Source organism: Plecotus auritus (genome assembly GCF_963455305.1).
Source record: "Plecotus auritus genome assembly, chromosome: 6".
Taxonomy (NCBI): Eukaryota; Metazoa; Chordata; class Mammalia; order Chiroptera; family Vespertilionidae; genus Plecotus; species Plecotus auritus.
Genome location: NC_137773.1, coordinates 152,453,949 through 152,472,474, shown reverse-complemented (window position 1 = coordinate 152,472,474; position 18,526 = coordinate 152,453,949). Strand labels below are relative to the sequence as shown.

General features: G+C 42.6%; 1 protein-coding gene across 4 annotated transcripts in view; it reads left to right on the top strand.

Annotated features, from left to right (window-relative positions):
• The first annotated feature begins 15 nt into the window (after positions 1-15).
• The window catches only part of NEK11 (NIMA related kinase 11), a 177,354-nt gene continuing 158,843 nt past the window's right edge, over positions 16-18,526 (top strand). For 2 of the 4 annotated variants that reach the window (XM_080672740.1, XM_080672741.1), the window contains exon 1: positions 6,336-6,596. In XM_080672740.1, the coding sequence (XP_080528866.1) occupies positions 6,427-6,596 (170 nt within the window). In that variant the 5' untranslated portion in view covers positions 6,336-6,426. Of the gene's footprint in view, positions 157-6,326; positions 6,597-18,526 lie in introns of those variants that run through there. The other 2 variants (XM_080672738.1, XM_080672739.1) reach the window with 2 other exon arrangements.

The window sequence follows — 18,526 nt, the reverse complement described above, 5'->3', positions numbered from 1 at the left end:
GCTCCGCGCCGTCTCCCTGACAACGGAGCCAACACTCGCGGCCAGAGGTGGTCCTGGCGCTGGGGGTTTCCTGCGGGTCTGCCCATCGTAGGTCCCAGTTCCAGGCGGCACCCAGTGGATACCCAGGCGCTGCCGCTCCCCGCCCGACCCGGAAAGGTATGCGAAAGGTGATGGTTTCAAGGTCGGGATCCGCATCTCTGGACTCTGAGCGTTCCGCCTCCTCACTTCCCCCGACTGCACACCCCTCGGATCTGCTCCACTCTCCTGAGAATAAGTGTTAGTGCCCCCTCGATATATGTTAACCCCCTTGCGAAAACGTAAATTTAAGAAAAGTTGAGGCAGTTATGTTAGTTTACCCTAAGGTTAGGTGTACCTTTACAATTCGATTCCTACTTTAACAGAATCTGGTGTCCAATTTGCTTTCTCTCATTTATCACTACCGGGAAGAGAACAACTTGGCTTCAACTCGTGATAAACACTTCTTCTGTTGTCTTTTGCCCGCGGCCAGATCAGCTTCACTTCCAAGAGTCAGTCTGCACAGAGTGGTAATCTTTTCACCTTTCTCACAGTTCCCATCCAACTTTGTAAAATTTCTCTCCTCCCGCTAAACACTCCTAACCCCACAGCTATTGTTCTGCTGGACACTTATTTGCCCTCACAAAGTTTATTGAACACCTACTATATGCCAGGCACCCAGGATACAAAGGTAAAGAAGGTGTGTTCCAGGCTCTCAAGTTCATCCACAACCATTTTTTTTTAACCTCTCAAACTTCTTTTTTTTTAAATCTTTGTTGTTGAGATTATTACAGATGTCCCTTTTCCCCTCCCCCCCCATTACCCCCTCCCACCCAGTTCCTGCCTGGCCCCAGGTCTTCACCACTCTATTGTCTGTGTCCATAGGTAATGCATACATGCATATAAGATCTTTATTTAATCTCTTCCCGCCTCTCCATCCCCTTCCTTCTGAGAATAGTCAGTCTGTTCCATTTCCATGCCTCTGAGTCTATTTTATTCACCAGTTTATTCTGTTCATTAGATTTCTTATTTATTTTGATTCAATTGTTGATAGGTATGTATTTGTTGCCATTTTGTTGTTCATATGTTTGATCTTTTTCTTTTTCTTCTTCCTCTTCTTAAAGAATACCCTTCAACATTTCATATAATACTGGTTTGGTGGTGATGAACTCCTTTAGCTTTTTCTTGTCTTTATCTGACCTTCAATTCTAAATGATAGCTTTGCTGGGTAGAGTAATCTTGGCTATAACTCCTTGCTGTTCATCACGTTGAATATTTCTTGCCACTCCCTTCTGGCCTGCAAAGTTTCTGTTGAGAAATCAGCTGACAGTCGTATGGGCATTCCCTTGTAGGTAACTAACTAACTGCTTTCTTCTTGCTGCTTTTAAGACTCTCTCTTTGTCTTTAGCCCTTGGCATTTTAATTATGATGTGTTTTGGTGTGGTCCTCTTTGGGTTCCTCTTGTTTGGGACTCTTTGTGCTTCCTGGACTTATGGTATAAGTCTATTTCTTTCACCAGGTAGGGGGAAGTTTTCAGTCATTATTTCTTCAAATAGGTTTTCAATATCTTGCTCTCTCTCTTCTTCTGGCACCCCCATAATGCAAATGTTGGTACTCTTAAAGTTGTCCCAGAGGCTTTTTACACTATCTTCATATTTTGGGTTTTTTTGTTTGTTTGTTTGTTTTGTTTTGTTTTGTTTTGTTTTTTGCTCTTCTGGGTGTTTTTTGCTTCCTCATATTTCAAATCATTGATTTGATTCTCAGAATCCTCTACTCTACTATTGAATCCCTGTATATTATTCTTTATTTCAGTCAGTGTATGCTTGATTTCTGACTGGGTCCTTTTCCATTTTTGGAGGATTCTAGGAGATTCTTGAGTAACCTTATAACTGTGGTTTTGAACTCTATATCCAGTAGTTTGCTTTCTTCCACTTCTTTCATTGGTAACATCTTTCTTTGTCTCCACATTTTGGCTGCTTCCCTGTGATTGTTTCTATGTATTGGGTAGAGCTGCTATGTCTCCTTGAGTTGGTAGAGTGGCCTTGTATAGTATGTGTCCTATAGGGCCCAGTGGCTCAGTCTCCCCAGTCACCTGAGCTGGGAGCTCTAGGTGCACCCCTTTGTGGGCTGTGTGTGAGCACAGTCTTGTTGTAGTTGAGACTTGTTTGCTGTTGGTGTCACTGGGAGGAATTGACCTCTAAGCCAATTGGCCGTGAGGACCAGCTGCAACTACAGTGGGAGAGCTGCTGTGCAGAAGACACCCCTATGGAGCAGGACTTGCTTCAGTGGGGCTTTGGTGCTCACTGAGGGTTCCCCTTGAGTGTGTCGCTAATGGGTGTGTAGAATTGTAATCTCGTATGGTCTCACACTGACCACTGGGTTCACTGGCTCTTGGATCTCCAGGGAGGTGCAAAGTCAACCACTGCCTGGGCCCACCCAGCAGGAGCTACAGAGAGATCTGCAGATTCCTCCTCTGTGTATTAGGTTTGGAGGTGCCCAGACGAGGACCAGCTATGAAGCAAAGCAGGCTGGTGCTGGTGCTGGGTCTTGGGCCTGTGGACAAAAGGGGCCACATGCTAACCTGACAAGCTCAGGGAAGGCCTGCGTGGCAGTCTTGCAAACTCAGAGACCTACAGTAACCACAAAAGATGGTCTGAAATTAAACTTTAACTAAAAGCAGGTATGGTGGGTAGTTATGTCCTAAGCCAGTATCTTCACTGACAAGGTCAACCTTTACCTTAACTGAGCCTATCTGTCTTTTTGCATCTAAGATAACATACCCTTGAAATGTCTGGGTAACTTGTAGCTTCCCTTTTTCTGGACCCCTTGGGGCACAACCTAATGTGCCTGGGCTATGTTATTAGTTCCTGCACCCACCTAAGTATGTGTCTATCATCTTACTTTTTATCCAATCCCAGGGGTTTCCCTGCTTTGCTTTCTCCCGCCTCTCTAGTCTACCACCAATGGATTTCATGTAACCCACCTACATCCCTTTCCTTTGATTGCAATGTATAAATACAGATGTAACCCGCCATTCTCCGGAGCATTATCTCAATTTGTTGAGGTTCTGTTTCCCGGCATATGTTGATAATTTGGCTCAAATAAACTCACAAAATTCTTTACAGGTTTCAATGGTTTTTACGTTAACAGGCCTTTTATTGATAGGTTTATGGATCTCTGACCCAACTGCAGCTTGTTTGAGATTTTAGCCTGAGCAAGGACCGGCCATTCACATGCAAAAGCTGCTGCACACAGCTTTGATGGGATTGTAAATTGGATGAGGTAGAGACTTAGTGAATTACCAGAGTGGAGCAAACAGAAATGGCTGCCAGTCAGCCCAGTGACCTGTCGCAGCATAGGAACAATGACCCCTGCGAACACCTTTGTCTGGGAGAAAGCCGCCCCCGAGTTCCTGCCCCGATGCCAGACAGTCCAGTTCCTCCTGGTATGTGTCTGTGTCCCCCAGAGCCTCACCCTGTGCTGGAGCTCAGAGGAAACGAGACCTTGTAAGTTCAGTTCACGGTGCCGGCCTTTAAAGAGGAACAGCTGGGTCTCCAGCAGCCTCTGTGTCATTGAGCCCCAGTGAGCACTGGTTTTTACAGCCCATGGTTCTTACTGCCCATAGGGACTTACTGCTCTGGGACCCTGGGCTGGGGGGCTGGTGAGGGGCTGGGACCCATTGCCCCTTCGGGTGGCCTCCATAGAGGCACTCTCCCTCCCGATTAGAAAAGCAGCACACTTGGGTGCTGGCCCAGCCTGTTCTGCGCCTCTGCACCTCCTCCCAGTCTCAGTGTGTTTTCTTATTCACTTCTTTAGGTGTAGGACTTCCATTCAGCCAGCTCGCCAGCAGTTCTGGGTGATGGTGGTTCTGTATTTCAGTTGTAATTTTGATGTGGTTGTGGGAGGCGGTGAGTGCTGGCATTTACCTCCCCTGCCATCTTCTTATCCACAACCTTTTGCGGGGGGGGGGGGGGGGGTGGGGCGCCAGGGTACCTTGACAAGTGAACAGATAGTTCTAGAATCTGGACCGTGTGGTACATTCTCAAGCAACCAAGTAGCTCTATGGTTACGTGGAGGACACTAATGTAATCCATGGCCTAATGGTGGCCTGGGAAGGGAGCAGCAGGGCCGAGCCTGTGAGTTTGGGCCAGAGGGAACCCAGTCCCAAAGTACGCTGTGGCCTGAGCCAGACTGTTTAGACACGGCTGGGTTTAAATGTGTTGGGTCCGGGCCCACAGGAGCCAGGCCAAGAGATGCTGTGAGAGTTTAAGAAATTCTATTACATTCTCTCACAGCGGGCTGAGACCTGTCTGTGTCAGCACCGAGAGGGTGTTTAATGTTCTCTTAGATAGGGACTGGCTCAGGGTTGCATCAGCCAACTGTGCTAGCTGCCTGAACAATAGGACGCCCTTGGAAGGTGGCAGGATAGCTGGTGGGTGCACAGCTCGGCCAGGCAGAGGGAAGGGCCCGAGTGGGTTGGGTGGTGCGCCTTATCTTGCTTCTGCAGGTGTAGGCCGTTTGCTTAAGCTACAGAAAAAACTTACAACACTCTGGTTCAGAAAGCATGTCCAAACAGGAGAGGCCAGGGGTCGTGCACCCCAACGAGATGCTCCTTTAAATTAGGAGCCGCTGGGAAAATGGACTTCTCAGAACTGTTCTGTCCATTGCCGAACATGAGGCTTTTATCTCATCTTTATAGTGAGGAGAATTACTGAGTGGTCCTGAGGGTCCTTTTCAGTTGAAAAGCTGAGTCTGTACATTATTTTAACCGCTTAATTTGACCAGAAAGCCTTTTATGCAAGCAGAGGGAGCAAATAAAAGATACGTTTGGAGGCCTGCTCTCCAGTTGTTTTTTTCAGTAGTAGATTTTACTAAGACTTTCTGTGATCTTGATAATCCCACTTAATTTTTTATTCATTCAGGGATTTTGAGGTATCAGCCTCAGCTCTGAAGTTCCAACTTGTGCTAATGTTGTTTTAGTATTGTCATGAGCACATAGCCGCTAAGGTGACTTGGTTTCTACCTATTTTTTTCTTACCTCCCTCCCTTTCCTCCCTCCCTTTCCTCCTCCCTCCCTTCCTTCTTTCCTTCTTTTCTTTCTTTTCCCTCTCTGTAGCACGTTTATATTCAGCTAATATTAAAATACAATGTTAGGTTTGAACTGCTTTCTAAAACTTTTTTATCCTCATCCAAGGATTTTTTCCCCCATTAATTTTTAGAGTGGAAGGTAGGGAGGGAGGGAAGGAGAGAAAGAGAAACATCAATGTGAGAGAGACACATCGATTGGTTGCCGCCTGCGCCCTGTCCGGGGATCGAACCTGCAACCCATGTACATACCCTTACCGGAAATTGAACCTGAGACCATTATGTGCCCAGGCAGACGCTCTAACCCAGCCGTGGGCAAACTACGGCCTGCGGGCCGCATCCGGCCCATTCGGCTGTTCTATCCGGCCCGCGGAGCCGAAAGAGCGGAGGGTTCTCTTGCTCTCCCCTCCGCTCCTTTACTTTGAATTTATATTAGTTCACACAAACACTCCATCCATGCTTTTGTTCCGGCCCTCCGGTCCAGTTTAAGAACCCATTGTGGCCCTCGAGTCAAAAAGTTTGCCCACCCCTGCACCGGCTGTGGCTGAACTGCTTTTGTGACACTTCTTGTTTCCAATCCAAGGAGATTACTTTACATATAGTGTATATAACTGAAACTTTAGAAACTGCATCAGAATGTGCTTAGGATGGGAAAAATTTCATTCTGAATCCTCATCGCTTTTCACACCTATTTTAAGAAATGCAAATACTATGGTTTAAAGTCCACAGAAGTGAAAAAATCTAAAGAAACCAGCACCATGCTCATTTCTGGTTTAATCTTTAACTCCATATTTGTTCATCAAAATAGACATATGGTCGGAAGAAAGACTGACAAAAAGGCTGATACAAATGTGTAGATTTAAGGAAATTATAATGTTCTTATATTTGAGTGTTGTTAAAAAAGTAAGTGGGAAGTATATATCTTAAACAGATTGTTGATCGGAAAATACATATACACTTCAGAACTTGGGGGAATTTGAGTGTAACTCAGTTTTGCCAAATGTGAATGTCTGAGGGAAGGCTCTCTTCCTATGCAAGACTGTCTTTGTTGGAATCTCCAGTGTCTCCACCTTGGAAGATTTTTCTTTCAAGTTGTTAACGTTAACCAACCTGGTGCCGTTCAGCCCACTAATCAAGGTGCAGGTGTCACTGCCAAAAACGTACTCTTTATGCTGGGAGTAGTTTAACATCCTTGAGACCTGACCCCTGGACTTTCCATCTTTAAGGCATTGACTGGAGCAACTTGGAAGAATTCGACCACCTCCTAGGAGACTTGAATGTTAAGTTTCTATAAACGGAGAAACCAGTTCTCTCACCTGTGGGGCAATGCTGAAATTCCAAGAGGCTGCCAAGTATGTGAGTGGGTCAGTAGCCGTTCCCACTTCTCCAGAGGCCTTGATTGCGAGAAGGTACGTGCTGCACCGGAAACTTGGCAGCGGGAGCTTTGGAACCGTCCACCTGGTTTTAGACAAGAAAGCCAAACGAGGAGAGGAATTGTAAGTAAAAATGCTTCCTGCACATCTTGACTTGGATGCCCGTATGTGCAACTTTTAGCTGATTAAAAATACAGAGTGCTCTTCACTTCGCTCTTTACATTAAAGAATTTAGGAAGAGATAGGAAAGCTCCTTGAATGGTGTCTTCAGATAAGATTTTTAAAAGGCATTTCAGCAGGTGGGTAAATACCCAAATGACATAGAGAAGGGAAATGCGATAGATTATGTGAAAATAAGATTTTTATGCAATCCAGGCGCTCAATTACAAATTGCTTCAATTTAACTCGATTGGGACTTCTTGAATGATAGAATTGTTTATAATGACTGAGTTTTACAAATGTTATGAAATGTAAATAAATGGAAATTCACATTTGAGGTGACGAGGGTGTGCTAAAGGAACTATGGCATTAATATTCTTTGCCTTTTTTCCTATGGGGTTTTTCAAAGTCTGTAGTTAGACAGCCCTCAAATTGGATATTTAAACCAAACATGGGCTCCCATCTAAAATTAGCCTAGTTTGCCTTGGACAGTGTAGCTTAGTTGGTTGAGCTTTGTCCCATGCACGGAGAGGTCAGCCGATCGATGTTTCTCCCTCTCACTCTCCCTTCCTCTCTAAAATCAATAAAATATAACTAAAATATAGATATATTGTCTTACATATAATTATCACTCAGTAACAGTTTGAGATTCATCTTATAAACAATCCAAGTTAAGAAATAATTAAAGGAAACCTAATAAAACATAATCTAATCATCACCCAATAACTTATAATTGGAACACTCTGTTAAACAGAAGTTTTTCTTTTGCATTCCACTTTTAAGAGAGAAAAATCTGTCGAAGAAATCTGATGTCAAGCATGCACTTTTGATAACTCCTTCAAGGAACTTTCTAGAGATTATAAAAATTATGTATTCTTTTGTAGCTCTATAACTTCTCAAAAGAAATTGCTCCTCAGAATGTTGACCTTTTTAGCTGTATAACATAACATATATATTAATCCTCACCTGAGGCTATTTTTTTTTTTTAGAGAGAGAGTGGAAGGGAGGGGGAGAGATAGAGAGAAACACTGATTGGTTACCTCCCCCACACACTCCAACCAGGGCCAGGGATCGAGCCTGAAACTTAGGTATGTGTTCTTGACGGAAATCAAACCTGGGACCCTTCAGTCTGCAGGCTGATGCTCTGTCCACTGTGCCAAACTAGCTAAGGCTAAACTCATCTTTTTTTTTAGATTCTTTTCCTAGAGTGTTGGCAGTTAAACCTTTAGTTTGTGAGCAAACCACATTAAATAGCACCACCCATTCTCAAGCAATTTAGTTGGGTAAGGTTTTAAATTCTGCTTTACATATTTGGCCATACACAGGTTAATGTTAGATATGGCTAGAAAAATTAATTCCTTTTTTTTAATTTCTATAATTTTATGAATGCTGTTCCCTTAATAGGTCAGAGTAGATCTGACACACCTTTTATTGTTTGCAGACACACCCCTAACCTTTTGAGATAATAAGGAAAGGGCATCATACTTTTACATACCACACTGTCCCTTGGTATTACTTATTATAGGAGTGACTTAGGTAGGCCATGAGTCTAAGATGGTCTGTAGGATACTTATTACCAGTCTTTGTGAAATATAGGTCCATATATGCACTTTTAGATTAATCAAAGAACTTGACAAAATGGAACAGTTACACAGTGTTTCTAACTTTTCCATCAGTGCACTGCAATTTATCATTATGCCACTTGGGGGCACCATTCTACCACTGACATTTTTCATATACTGTGAATTTGTGAATTTTAATTACAAGGTAATTACCACATTCCTTTACATTTTTATTGACTTTCTGTTTTAGCTATGGAATACAAATAAAAAGGCTCTACAGCCATTACACTTGATTAATTTATGTTTGAAGACAGTTTTCTTTTTGGCATAAATATCTGGCATTTCTGTTGTAGTTATCACAGTAGAGTAAAATTAAACTTAAAATGAGCAGAAAATGGGATAGAGCTTTTTCCTTTATTTTATTCTGCATCATGAAATTCATAAAACAATATTTGGGAATATTTTCTTTCATAATTATAGAAACTCTGGTATAATGTGTGTGAGGATGTTAACTTATCCCTAAAGGTAGTTCTAATGCTAGTTCATAATTTTATGTTTTTATTAATCTGTCCAAAATTTATTTAAAAAAATTTTTTAATCTAATTAATGAAGAACCAAGCTCCAATCACTAAGAAGTGATGGGCATTCTGGGTCTTTCAACTGGAGCATATTGAGCCAGTTATGAATTACGGCGACATTTGCTGAGATTCTCAGTTGTAATTAGAAAAAAAACACAAAAAAACAACTTCATCCATTTCACGTTTATTTCTGACACATTGAGAAATTGGTTTTCATATTGTAAGAAATGAACCAAAAAGCTTCCCTTCATGAGTACATTTTCACTATTTATAAAAAAGGACATTATTTCTTCTTAGAGAATTAATACATTGATAATAGTAGTCTGACATTGTCAAACAATTAAAAATGAGTAATAGTTCTTACTGGAATGCATGGATTCTATATTTGAAATAAGCTTTCAGTGACTCAGAATGTGACAGTAATTTCTATTTAATAGCCGATAGCCTTCAGCAAAGCTAGTGTTTGTGTATTGCACCTACTAACACCTATTCATGGATTTTCTGTGTGATTTATGTAATCATTTTAACGTATCCTTACTTTGAGTTTTGAGTTGTAAACAGAACATCAGTAGATTTAGTGCATCCAACCTTGAGCCCCGTCTGTGTACTCTTATTAAAGCTATTATTTCTATATTATGACCAGGAATTCTCTCCAGTGGGTATCTGTGAAGGGAAAATCAGGTGATCGAGTGGGCTGAGTTAACTTAATAAGATTCAATGGTCTATGGTAGAGGGTTATGAAAGCAATTTGGAGGAAACTAACGATTTCTTTCCATTTTGCTGTTTCAGAAAAGAGTTTTCTTCAGTGTTTCATTATAGAGATAAGGTCTCTTTTCCTGAAAATCTTCAGTCTTTTAAGAGGGATTATAATATGAAAGAATATTAAAATCTCTCTTAAAATAGCTTGTGTTCTGCAAGATCTTGTGCTTAGGCTCCTCCTAGGTAAATCTGAAAAGTATAAATTTGAACTTGTATTCAGTTTGGGCTTTGCCAGCTCCCTGTCTGGGATAATTCAACCTCTGAGATTCTGGCCATCTTATAACATTTAAGGTTTGGGAGATGAAAGGGAAAAAGAAGAAACTGCAAAGGTGTGCACAGGTACTTTGACTTATCTAGATCGTGGTAATGAAATTGATATTCTGGAGTAAATAATTTACATTTTCCTGAGGCTGCTTTGCTGCATATATTAGCATAAAAGAAGCTATGGGCTTCTTATCTGGTTTTTAATATTTACAGATGAGAAATGACTAAAAAAAATGAAGTACTTTGAGATGCGTAGGATGCAGGGAAATCCTCAGTTTCATCGTGGCTTGGGCAGGGGGCCAATAAAAGCCTGCTTTGAGCACTGAATCACCAACAAGCATTTAGAAAGAAGTCAATAGCATGCAAAAGTCTTTTTAAAAATGCTTTAAAATTATTACTATTGTTTGAAAGAAAACAAAAGGGATTTATTTAAAACAGATGGATTGTTGACAGGAAAAGATTTAGACAAATCACTATAATATATTTATTAGATTTTCAGACTAGCAGTTTAAATTCTTTATTTATCCCACTCTGTTATTCTGATGTATTGTTTGGGTGGATTTGTGAGTAGGGAACCTAATGGTTTTGCTAACACTGAATAATATACCCCCAGGAAATAAGGAATATAATTCTTCATTTAAATGTATGAGATGAGGAATATCTAAGCAATTTTAGTAAGTAATAATTTTAAAAATGTAATTGGGTATGCTGGTCTCTTTGTCATTGCTGACTACCCCACATTTTAAAAACACAAGATTTGTTTAAGCCTATTATTTTAAATATTATTTTGTCTCATTCATTCAGTAAATAAAACAAATCACTTTAAGGATGAGTGTGTAATGTGTAAGAACAAAACTTTATGGTTGTAGTATAGTTAAAGTCCCCCCCCTCCCCCCAAAAAAGACTTTTTTGGTAAGATGTATTATAGCAAAGACTGAGCTAATTTTTTTTTTTAAATGTATTTTTTATTGATTTCTGAAAGGAAGAGAGAGGAAGAGATAGAAACATCAATGATAAGAGAGAATCATTGATTGGCTGCCTCCTGCACGCCCCCTACTGGGGGTCGAGCCCGCAACCCAGGCATGTGCCCTTGACCAGAATCAAACCTAGGACCTTTCAGTCCGCAGGCCGATGCTCTATCCAGTGAGCCAAACTAGCTAGGGCCTGAGCTGATTTTTAATAGACTGCAGAGGAACATCAATAACCAAATTCAGGATTTGTAATGGTTGATGTCAGAATATTTTGGGGAACTAACTTTAATTTCCTGACCCAAAGTAAGCATGACACTAACAAGTATAATCTGTAACGAACCCTTCTTGTTCTTGGTTCTGTTCAAGCAGCCTTCTTGGGAGACTTTTTCCACCAATAGTTTTTGGCAGGTCAAACAGCCCAGCACTCTGCCTGGCACACAGCAGGGAGTTCTGTATCACCATTTGCTCCCACAGGATCAGGGAGGGAAGCATCTTCTCCCTCAGTCCTTTCATTCTGAAATGACCTGGTTCCTTTTTTGACATATGCATTGACCCGGGAGTAGGTGGGAGCAGATTTTTGCTAGCACCCACCTTTATAATGAATTTGAACTGAAAATTTGAATTGTGGCATCATCTGTCTATATCATAAAAGGCCTGTAGTCGTCACGCCTTAATGGCGGAATGACCAAACAACCCGTCACCATGAGGTGCTGGAACGCCTAGTGGGCCCTCTCCCCACCTCACCCTCCGGGGAGCTGGCAGCATCAGTGGAGTGTCGCAGGGTGCCAGCAGCGTCGGTGGAGCATCGCGGGGCGCACCGGCAGTGTCCGCGGAGCATCTCAGGGCATGCCAACAGCATCTGTGGAGCATGTGAGGCATCGCGGAGTGGCGGACATGGCCCTGATGGCAGGCTAGCCCTAGGGGACCCTACACACGCATGATTTAATTATGTGCTGGGCCTCTAGTCCTATATAATAAAAGTGTAGTATGCAAATTGTCCCCTCCACTGGGAGTTCATCTGGGAGTTTGACCAGGGGGCGGGGCCAGCCAGGGGAACGGAGGGAGGCCCTGGCCGGCAGCCAGCAGCTGCTAGGGACCCTACCAGTGCATGAATTTCGTGCACTGTGCCTCTAGTTTTTATATAACTTGGAATCAGATACACCTATAACTTCAATGTAGAAGAAACAGGAAGGAGAAAACTCTCACATTAAAATTAGCTCTGCTCATGTTATTACTCTTGAGCTGATTTTCCTGGGGAAAAAAAGTTTAGTTGCTATGGCATACATGTCTGAATAGTAAACTTATGGTAATGTACATGAATTAAAGGTCAACAGGGGAGAAAAGCAACAATCCTTATATTATCATTAATTTCTCAGTTAATTATTTCTAAGCTTCTTTTTGGAACTAGTGATTTATAAACTTATATTTATATGTTAAATAGACATAGTTGACACCAAAGAGTTCTAAAAGGAACTTGTGTACTACATTAATTGTCCATTGTATAAATAATTTTATGTAGGATTAAAAATAAACAATATTATATAGGACCTTCATTGCTTTAAAATACTGTAAAATTGAATGTCTGGTCCAGAGTTTATCAAGAACACAATCACTCATTATTTCTCAGCTGCTTTCATAGCCCCTATTACTGGATACTCCTAGGTATGAATGAACAATTATGAAATCTTTCACATGCTATAGAACAGTGGTTCTCAACCTTTTTAATGCCGTGACCCTTTAATACAGTTCCTCGTGTTGTGGTGATCCCCAACCATAAAATTATTTTCGTTGCTACTTCATAACTAATTTTGCTACTGTTATGAATCGTAATGTAAATATCTGTGTTTTCCGATGGTCTTAGGCGACCCTGCTAGTGGTTCTCAACCTGTGAGAGCCGCTGCTGTAGAGCCTAAGACCATCGGAAAACACAGGTATTTACATTACGTTTCATAACAGTAGCAAAATTAGTTATGAAGTAGCAACGAAAATAATTTTATGGTTGGGGGTCACCACAACACGAGGAACTGTATTAAAGGGTCGCGGCATTAAAAAGGTTGAGAACCACTGCTATAGAACATACTTATTTGTACAGCATTGCTGTTATTTCATCATTATGTGAAAACCCACCCTAAGTTTTAGACATAGAAAAAGCAAACCCTGTGGGGGAATAGGAAGAAATAAACCCAAGAACTTGTATACTTATTAGAGGCCAGGTGCACGAATTTGTGCACAAGTAATAATTGTCCCTCGGCCTGTCTGGTGATGGGGGCTGATTGGGGCCGGCTGGCCAGCCGGTCGGGGGGAGGGACCACAGGAGGTTGCCTGGCCACGGGATGTTGATTGTGGGAACGCACTGACCACCAGGGGCAGCTTCTGCATTGAGCGTCTACCCCTTGGTGGTCAGTGCACGTCATAGCTACCAGCTGGTCATCTGGTCGTAACGGTCGCTTAGGCTTTTAAGTATATAGCTATACATAGCCCATGGACACAGGCAATAGGGTAGTGACTGCGCAGGGGGTGGGGAGGAGGAGAGGAAATGGGAGATATCTGTAATACTATCAACTATAAAAAATACATTAAAAATAATAAAAAATAAAATTATGATATAAAGAAAAAAAGAAAACACTGGGCATGAGGGGACTTTTGGGGATGATGGGCATGCTTGTTATCATGAGTGTGGAGATGGTCTCATGGGCATATTCATATGTCAAAATTTGTTAAGTTATACACTTGAAACGTGTACAATGTATTATTTGCCAATTATATCTTAATAAATGTGTTTAGGAAATGCATGATATATGAAAACTTCCAAGATTGCTAAACTAATTGATTTTGCAGTTACTAGTGATAATCATTGTGAAATTTTATAGTTTAAGCTCTATGTTGCTTTTTTGAAAAAGTATATTTTTATTGATTTCAGAGAGAAAGGGAGAGGGAGAGAGAAACATCGATGAGAGAGAATCATTGATTGGCTGCCTTCTGCACATCCCATACTGGGGAATTGAGCCCGCAACCCGGGCATGTGCCCTTGACCGGAATCGAACCCGGGACCCTTCAGTCCACAGGCCAACGCTCTATCCACTGAGCCAAACCAGCCAGAGCTATGTTGCTTTTTAATCTTTGGATTTAGGCCAATCTTGTTTTTATTTCAGAGAAAAACTATAGGCTTTGTTTCCTATGACCTTTACTGAGCAAGTGAGGAAAGAAGGTTAAAGTGTAAGTTGATACTCTTGTCCTATGTTCTAGGTTGCCAAATTTCTAAGGGGAAAATTGGGGATATTGAAACTTTGATTAGAATGTGTTTGGGTGCCAGTTTTCTCAACTTCTCCCATATGTGATAGGCACTCAGCATTTTAACGTAAGTTTGACTGATGTTCCTAATTTCCTATTAGTTTGGATTTGGAGAAACCCTTAAAAAAACCAGGCAGCTATACCTGCCTTCCCCAGGGGAGATCTGAGGAAGATTTGTGGCCTGACAGCCCTTCCTTCCCTCTCTCCCCGTGTCTTTCAACTCATGGGCCTTGCAGAAATCAGATACTGTGGGTTTCCGGCCAAGATCAGCCCATCCACTTTTTACAACATTGGGTTTGCTACTTGTTGATCAGCTGCTTTTAATTCGTGTTCTCTTTCAAAGATATTTCAGCACAATGATTATTGAGCTCTAAGGAGTAGTTTCTATTATTTTTAGAATTGTTTTAGAAGTGAAAATTACAAGAAGGATCAATGAGTGATGTGATTTGCAAGGCCGTTTAACATCACTTAGGTAGTGAAGCATTTGGATGTTCGATATGGATGGGACTTGACACATAGGTGAGGTTGAATTTTAAGTAAGCCTTGCTATCTTTTTCTTTTTAAATCCTCATCCGAGGATATTTTTCCATTAATTTTTAGAGAGAGTGGAAGAGAGAGGGAAAGACAAAAAGAAATGTCGATGTGAGAGAAACACACATCCGTTCAACACTAGTTTTCAGTTCAAGTAGCAAAGGTTGTCCTCAGCTGATGACAAATGTCCTGGTCTGATGGGTGAAGAGGTCAGGTCTCAGTAGTCCATAACCACACTTGGCAGACACTAGGGTACCCCGTGGGGACTTATATACTGTTTCAAAAGGCATTAATATGGCCCCTCATTGAAAAGCCCACGCTGAGAGGCACTAACTACCCAGGCCTCTGCAGCGTGGGGTAATTGTGGGGTGTCCCCTCAGCTGCTGCCTCTGGCTCGTATTATGCTATTAGCTAGGCTCATGCCAGGATTCCTTGGAAACTGTGTGCCCGCCTGAATAATTTATTGCCCAGTGATCAATTATTCATAACTCATTATTACAACGGCAATCAAACCTGAAGGCGGCATCGTTCTGCCACTTAGGAACCTCCAGCAGCTCGTCAGGAGGCTGCAGTCAGGTTTAAGGCCTAGCAGTCCTTACTGCCCGTTTGTCCCTGAAGGGATTCCGGAGGGAACAGCCCTGGACAGACGGAGCTGATGAAAGCAGTGAGGAGTGGCCCCTGGGGGTCATGCTGCCTTGGTTCAGCTCCTCACGCCGTTTCTGTCTTTTTATTTTTATTTATTTTTTTTAATGTAGGGACAGTTTTCTTTTCTTTCTTTTCTTTTTTTGTAAATTTCTTTATTGATTAAGGTATTACATATGTGTCCTTATTCCCCCTTACCCCCCACCTCCCATTCATGCCCCACCCCCCTGTTGTCTGCGTCCATTGCTTAGGCTTACATGCATGCATACAAGTCCTTGTTTCTGTCTTTTTAACTCTGGCCTTGGTTATGCCTAGAAATTAAATTGCCATCTGAGAGAACTTGGGAGACATTTATGGCCCTGTTGGCTCATTGAGTCACTCTAAGGAGGTATACGAGGATACAGAACTTGTCGTGAGGATATCTTTTCAGGGCTAAAATGCAGGTACTTGTAGTACATTTTATTGACATTAGTCATATTACATTTGCTTGTTCCATCAAATAAATGTATTTTTTTTCTTCTTTATTGATTAAGGTATTACATACGTGTCCTTTTCGCCCCATTGCCCCCCCCCCCCCCCGCAACTCATGCCCTCACCCCACCTGTTGTCTGTGTCCATTGGTTAGGCTTATATGCATGCATACAAGTCCTTTGGTTGATCTCTCCCCCTTACCCCACCCTCCCCTACCTTCCCTCTGAGGTTTGACGGTCTGATCGATGCTTTTATTGGACCATAGTTTTCATAGAAAGAAAAGTCATGTTTTTCACTTGTTATATAAAAATGATAAAAGTGCTGTGAAAGTACACCCAAAAGAAGCCTAATTATTTTTTAAATTTAGGAAACATAATAGGAAATTGTTTGGCTTAAGCCAGACTGACTTATTTTATAATCATCATTTAAAAAATACTTATTAGAAATAATTGGAGAGTTTGAAACTCCAATTACTTTGGGCTGTAAAGCAGAGGTTTGGTTGTTGTTAAGGTTTGGCTTATCCTTGGACACTGGTATTGAAGAATGGGCAGAAGTCTGTGACGCTTCACATTCTGAGTTGCCATTTCAGTGTTGTGGTACTTTCTGTGTGGTCACTTCCAAAAAGTAGGTCAGTACAGATATTGAGCATGAGAGTTCTAAGACCCTGGGGTAAACCTTGCCATATTATCTTTTTATTATTATTTTAAAACTAGAGGCCCAGTGCACGAAATTCATCCCCTCAGCCCAGCCTGCACCCTCTCCAATCTGGGACCCCTCTCACAATCCTGGACCGCTGGCTCCTAATTGCTCACCTGCCTCCCTGCCTGGTCACCCCTAACTGCCCCCCCTGCCGGTCTGATTGCCCCTCACTGCCTCTGCATGCTGGCCTGGTCGCCCCTAACTGCCCCCTCACTGCCAGCCAGGTCACCCCCAACTGCCCCCTCTCTGCTGGCCTGGTCACTCCTAACTGCCCCCCTGCCGGCCTGGTAACCCCTAACTGCCCCCCCTACCAGCCTGGTTGCCCCCAACTGCACCCCCCCCTGCTGGCCTGGTCGCCCCTAACTGCCCCCCCCCCGCTGGCCTGGTCACCCCAAACTGACCCCCTCCCACTGGCCGAGTCACCCCTAACTGCCCCCCCCCCCCCCGCTGGCCTGGTCACCCCTAACTGCTCCCACCACCCCGCTGGCCTGGTTGCCCCTAACTTTTCCCCCCCGCACTGGCCTAGTCACCCCAAACTGCCCCCCCGCCAGCCAGGTCACCCCTCACTCCCCCCTGCCAGCCTGGTTGCCCCCAACTGCACCCCTCCCCTGCTGGCCTGGTTGCCCCATGCAGCCTGCTGTTCAGTCATTTGGTCATCCCTCACTAACCCCGCTGCTGGCCTGGTTGCCCCACGCAGCCTGTTGTTGAGTCATTTGGTCATCCTTCACTAACCCCCCTGCTGACCTGGTCGCCCCACACAGCCTGCTTGTTCAGTCATTTGGTTGTCCCTCACTATCCCCCCTGCTGACCATCGTAGGCAGCCATCTTGTGAGGGTTAATTTGCATATTACCTCTTTATTATATAGGATATATTTTCATTGATTTTTTTAGAGAGAGGAAGAAAGAGAGAGAAACATTATCAGCTGCCTCCTAGAAGCCCCCTACTGGGGATTGAGCTGCAACCCAGGCATGTGCCCTGACCAGAATCAAACGGGCACCCTATCCATGTGCAGGATGACACCCAACCAACTGAACCACACTGGCCAGGGCAGCCTTGCCATGTTTTAAAAACTCTAGCCTGTAGGTAAAATCCCAAGCTGGTGAGCAAGCATTTTTTAAGTAGAGGTTACAGATATTTTTGTGTTGGTATTGGTTCTCTAAAAGGAATAAAGGCTAAATGTTTAAGCAAGTTTTAAATTGCCTAAACCCATACTTGGGACAACATATGATGTCCCAGATGACCCACCAAGCAGGAGTTTAAATGTAGATTTAGTTTTACTGTTGTGAAAATAGATGGGTAATTTAAAATATTTTTGAAGATAAATGTAAATATGTCATGAATGGAGTGAAAATTCTGCATAATTTTTTATTTTTTAATATTTTAATATTACACATTTATATGACTTAAAAAATATAAAGAGGTGTACTGTTTAAGTCTCCTCTCATTCTTGTCCCCTTCTTCCCAAAAGATGACCAACTCTTAAGAGTTTCCTATGGATTCTTCCAGAGTTACTTTATGTATATACTAGAGGCCTGATGCACGAAGATTCATGCAAGAATGGGCCTTCCTTCCCCTGGCTGCCGGCTCTGGCCGGAGCTGCCTTTCCACCTTCCCACGCTGCCCAGAGGCCCGGGGCAGCTGGGGCGGTGTGGAACGCCTGCGTCGTTGCCATGGCCTGGCATCTTTGTTGGGTTAATTTGCATACTCACTCCTGAGTGGCTGGTGGGTATCACGAAGGTACGGTCAATTTGCATCTTTCTCTTTTATTAGTGTAGAGAAGCAACTCTGGAATATAGATTCTTATTTTTGCCCCTTCTGATAAAAACTAGCACATTACATATTTCTGTTTTATGCTTTTTTTCATATACAAAAGTATCTTGGAGATCTTTCTGTGTTAGTATAGAGAGATTATCTCCATTCTTGGTTTTAAGCTGCATAGTACATTCCATTGTATGGCCATAGTATAATTTATCCACTTTCCTGTCTATGTGCTTTTGGGTTATTTTTAATCTTTTGTTATTAAAAATGCTGCTGCAGTGAATAACCCTGAACATCTGTCATTTCACAAGCGTCACTATTTCTTGTGTGACGTTTTAAAATAAAGCATGAGATTTCAGAGACATGT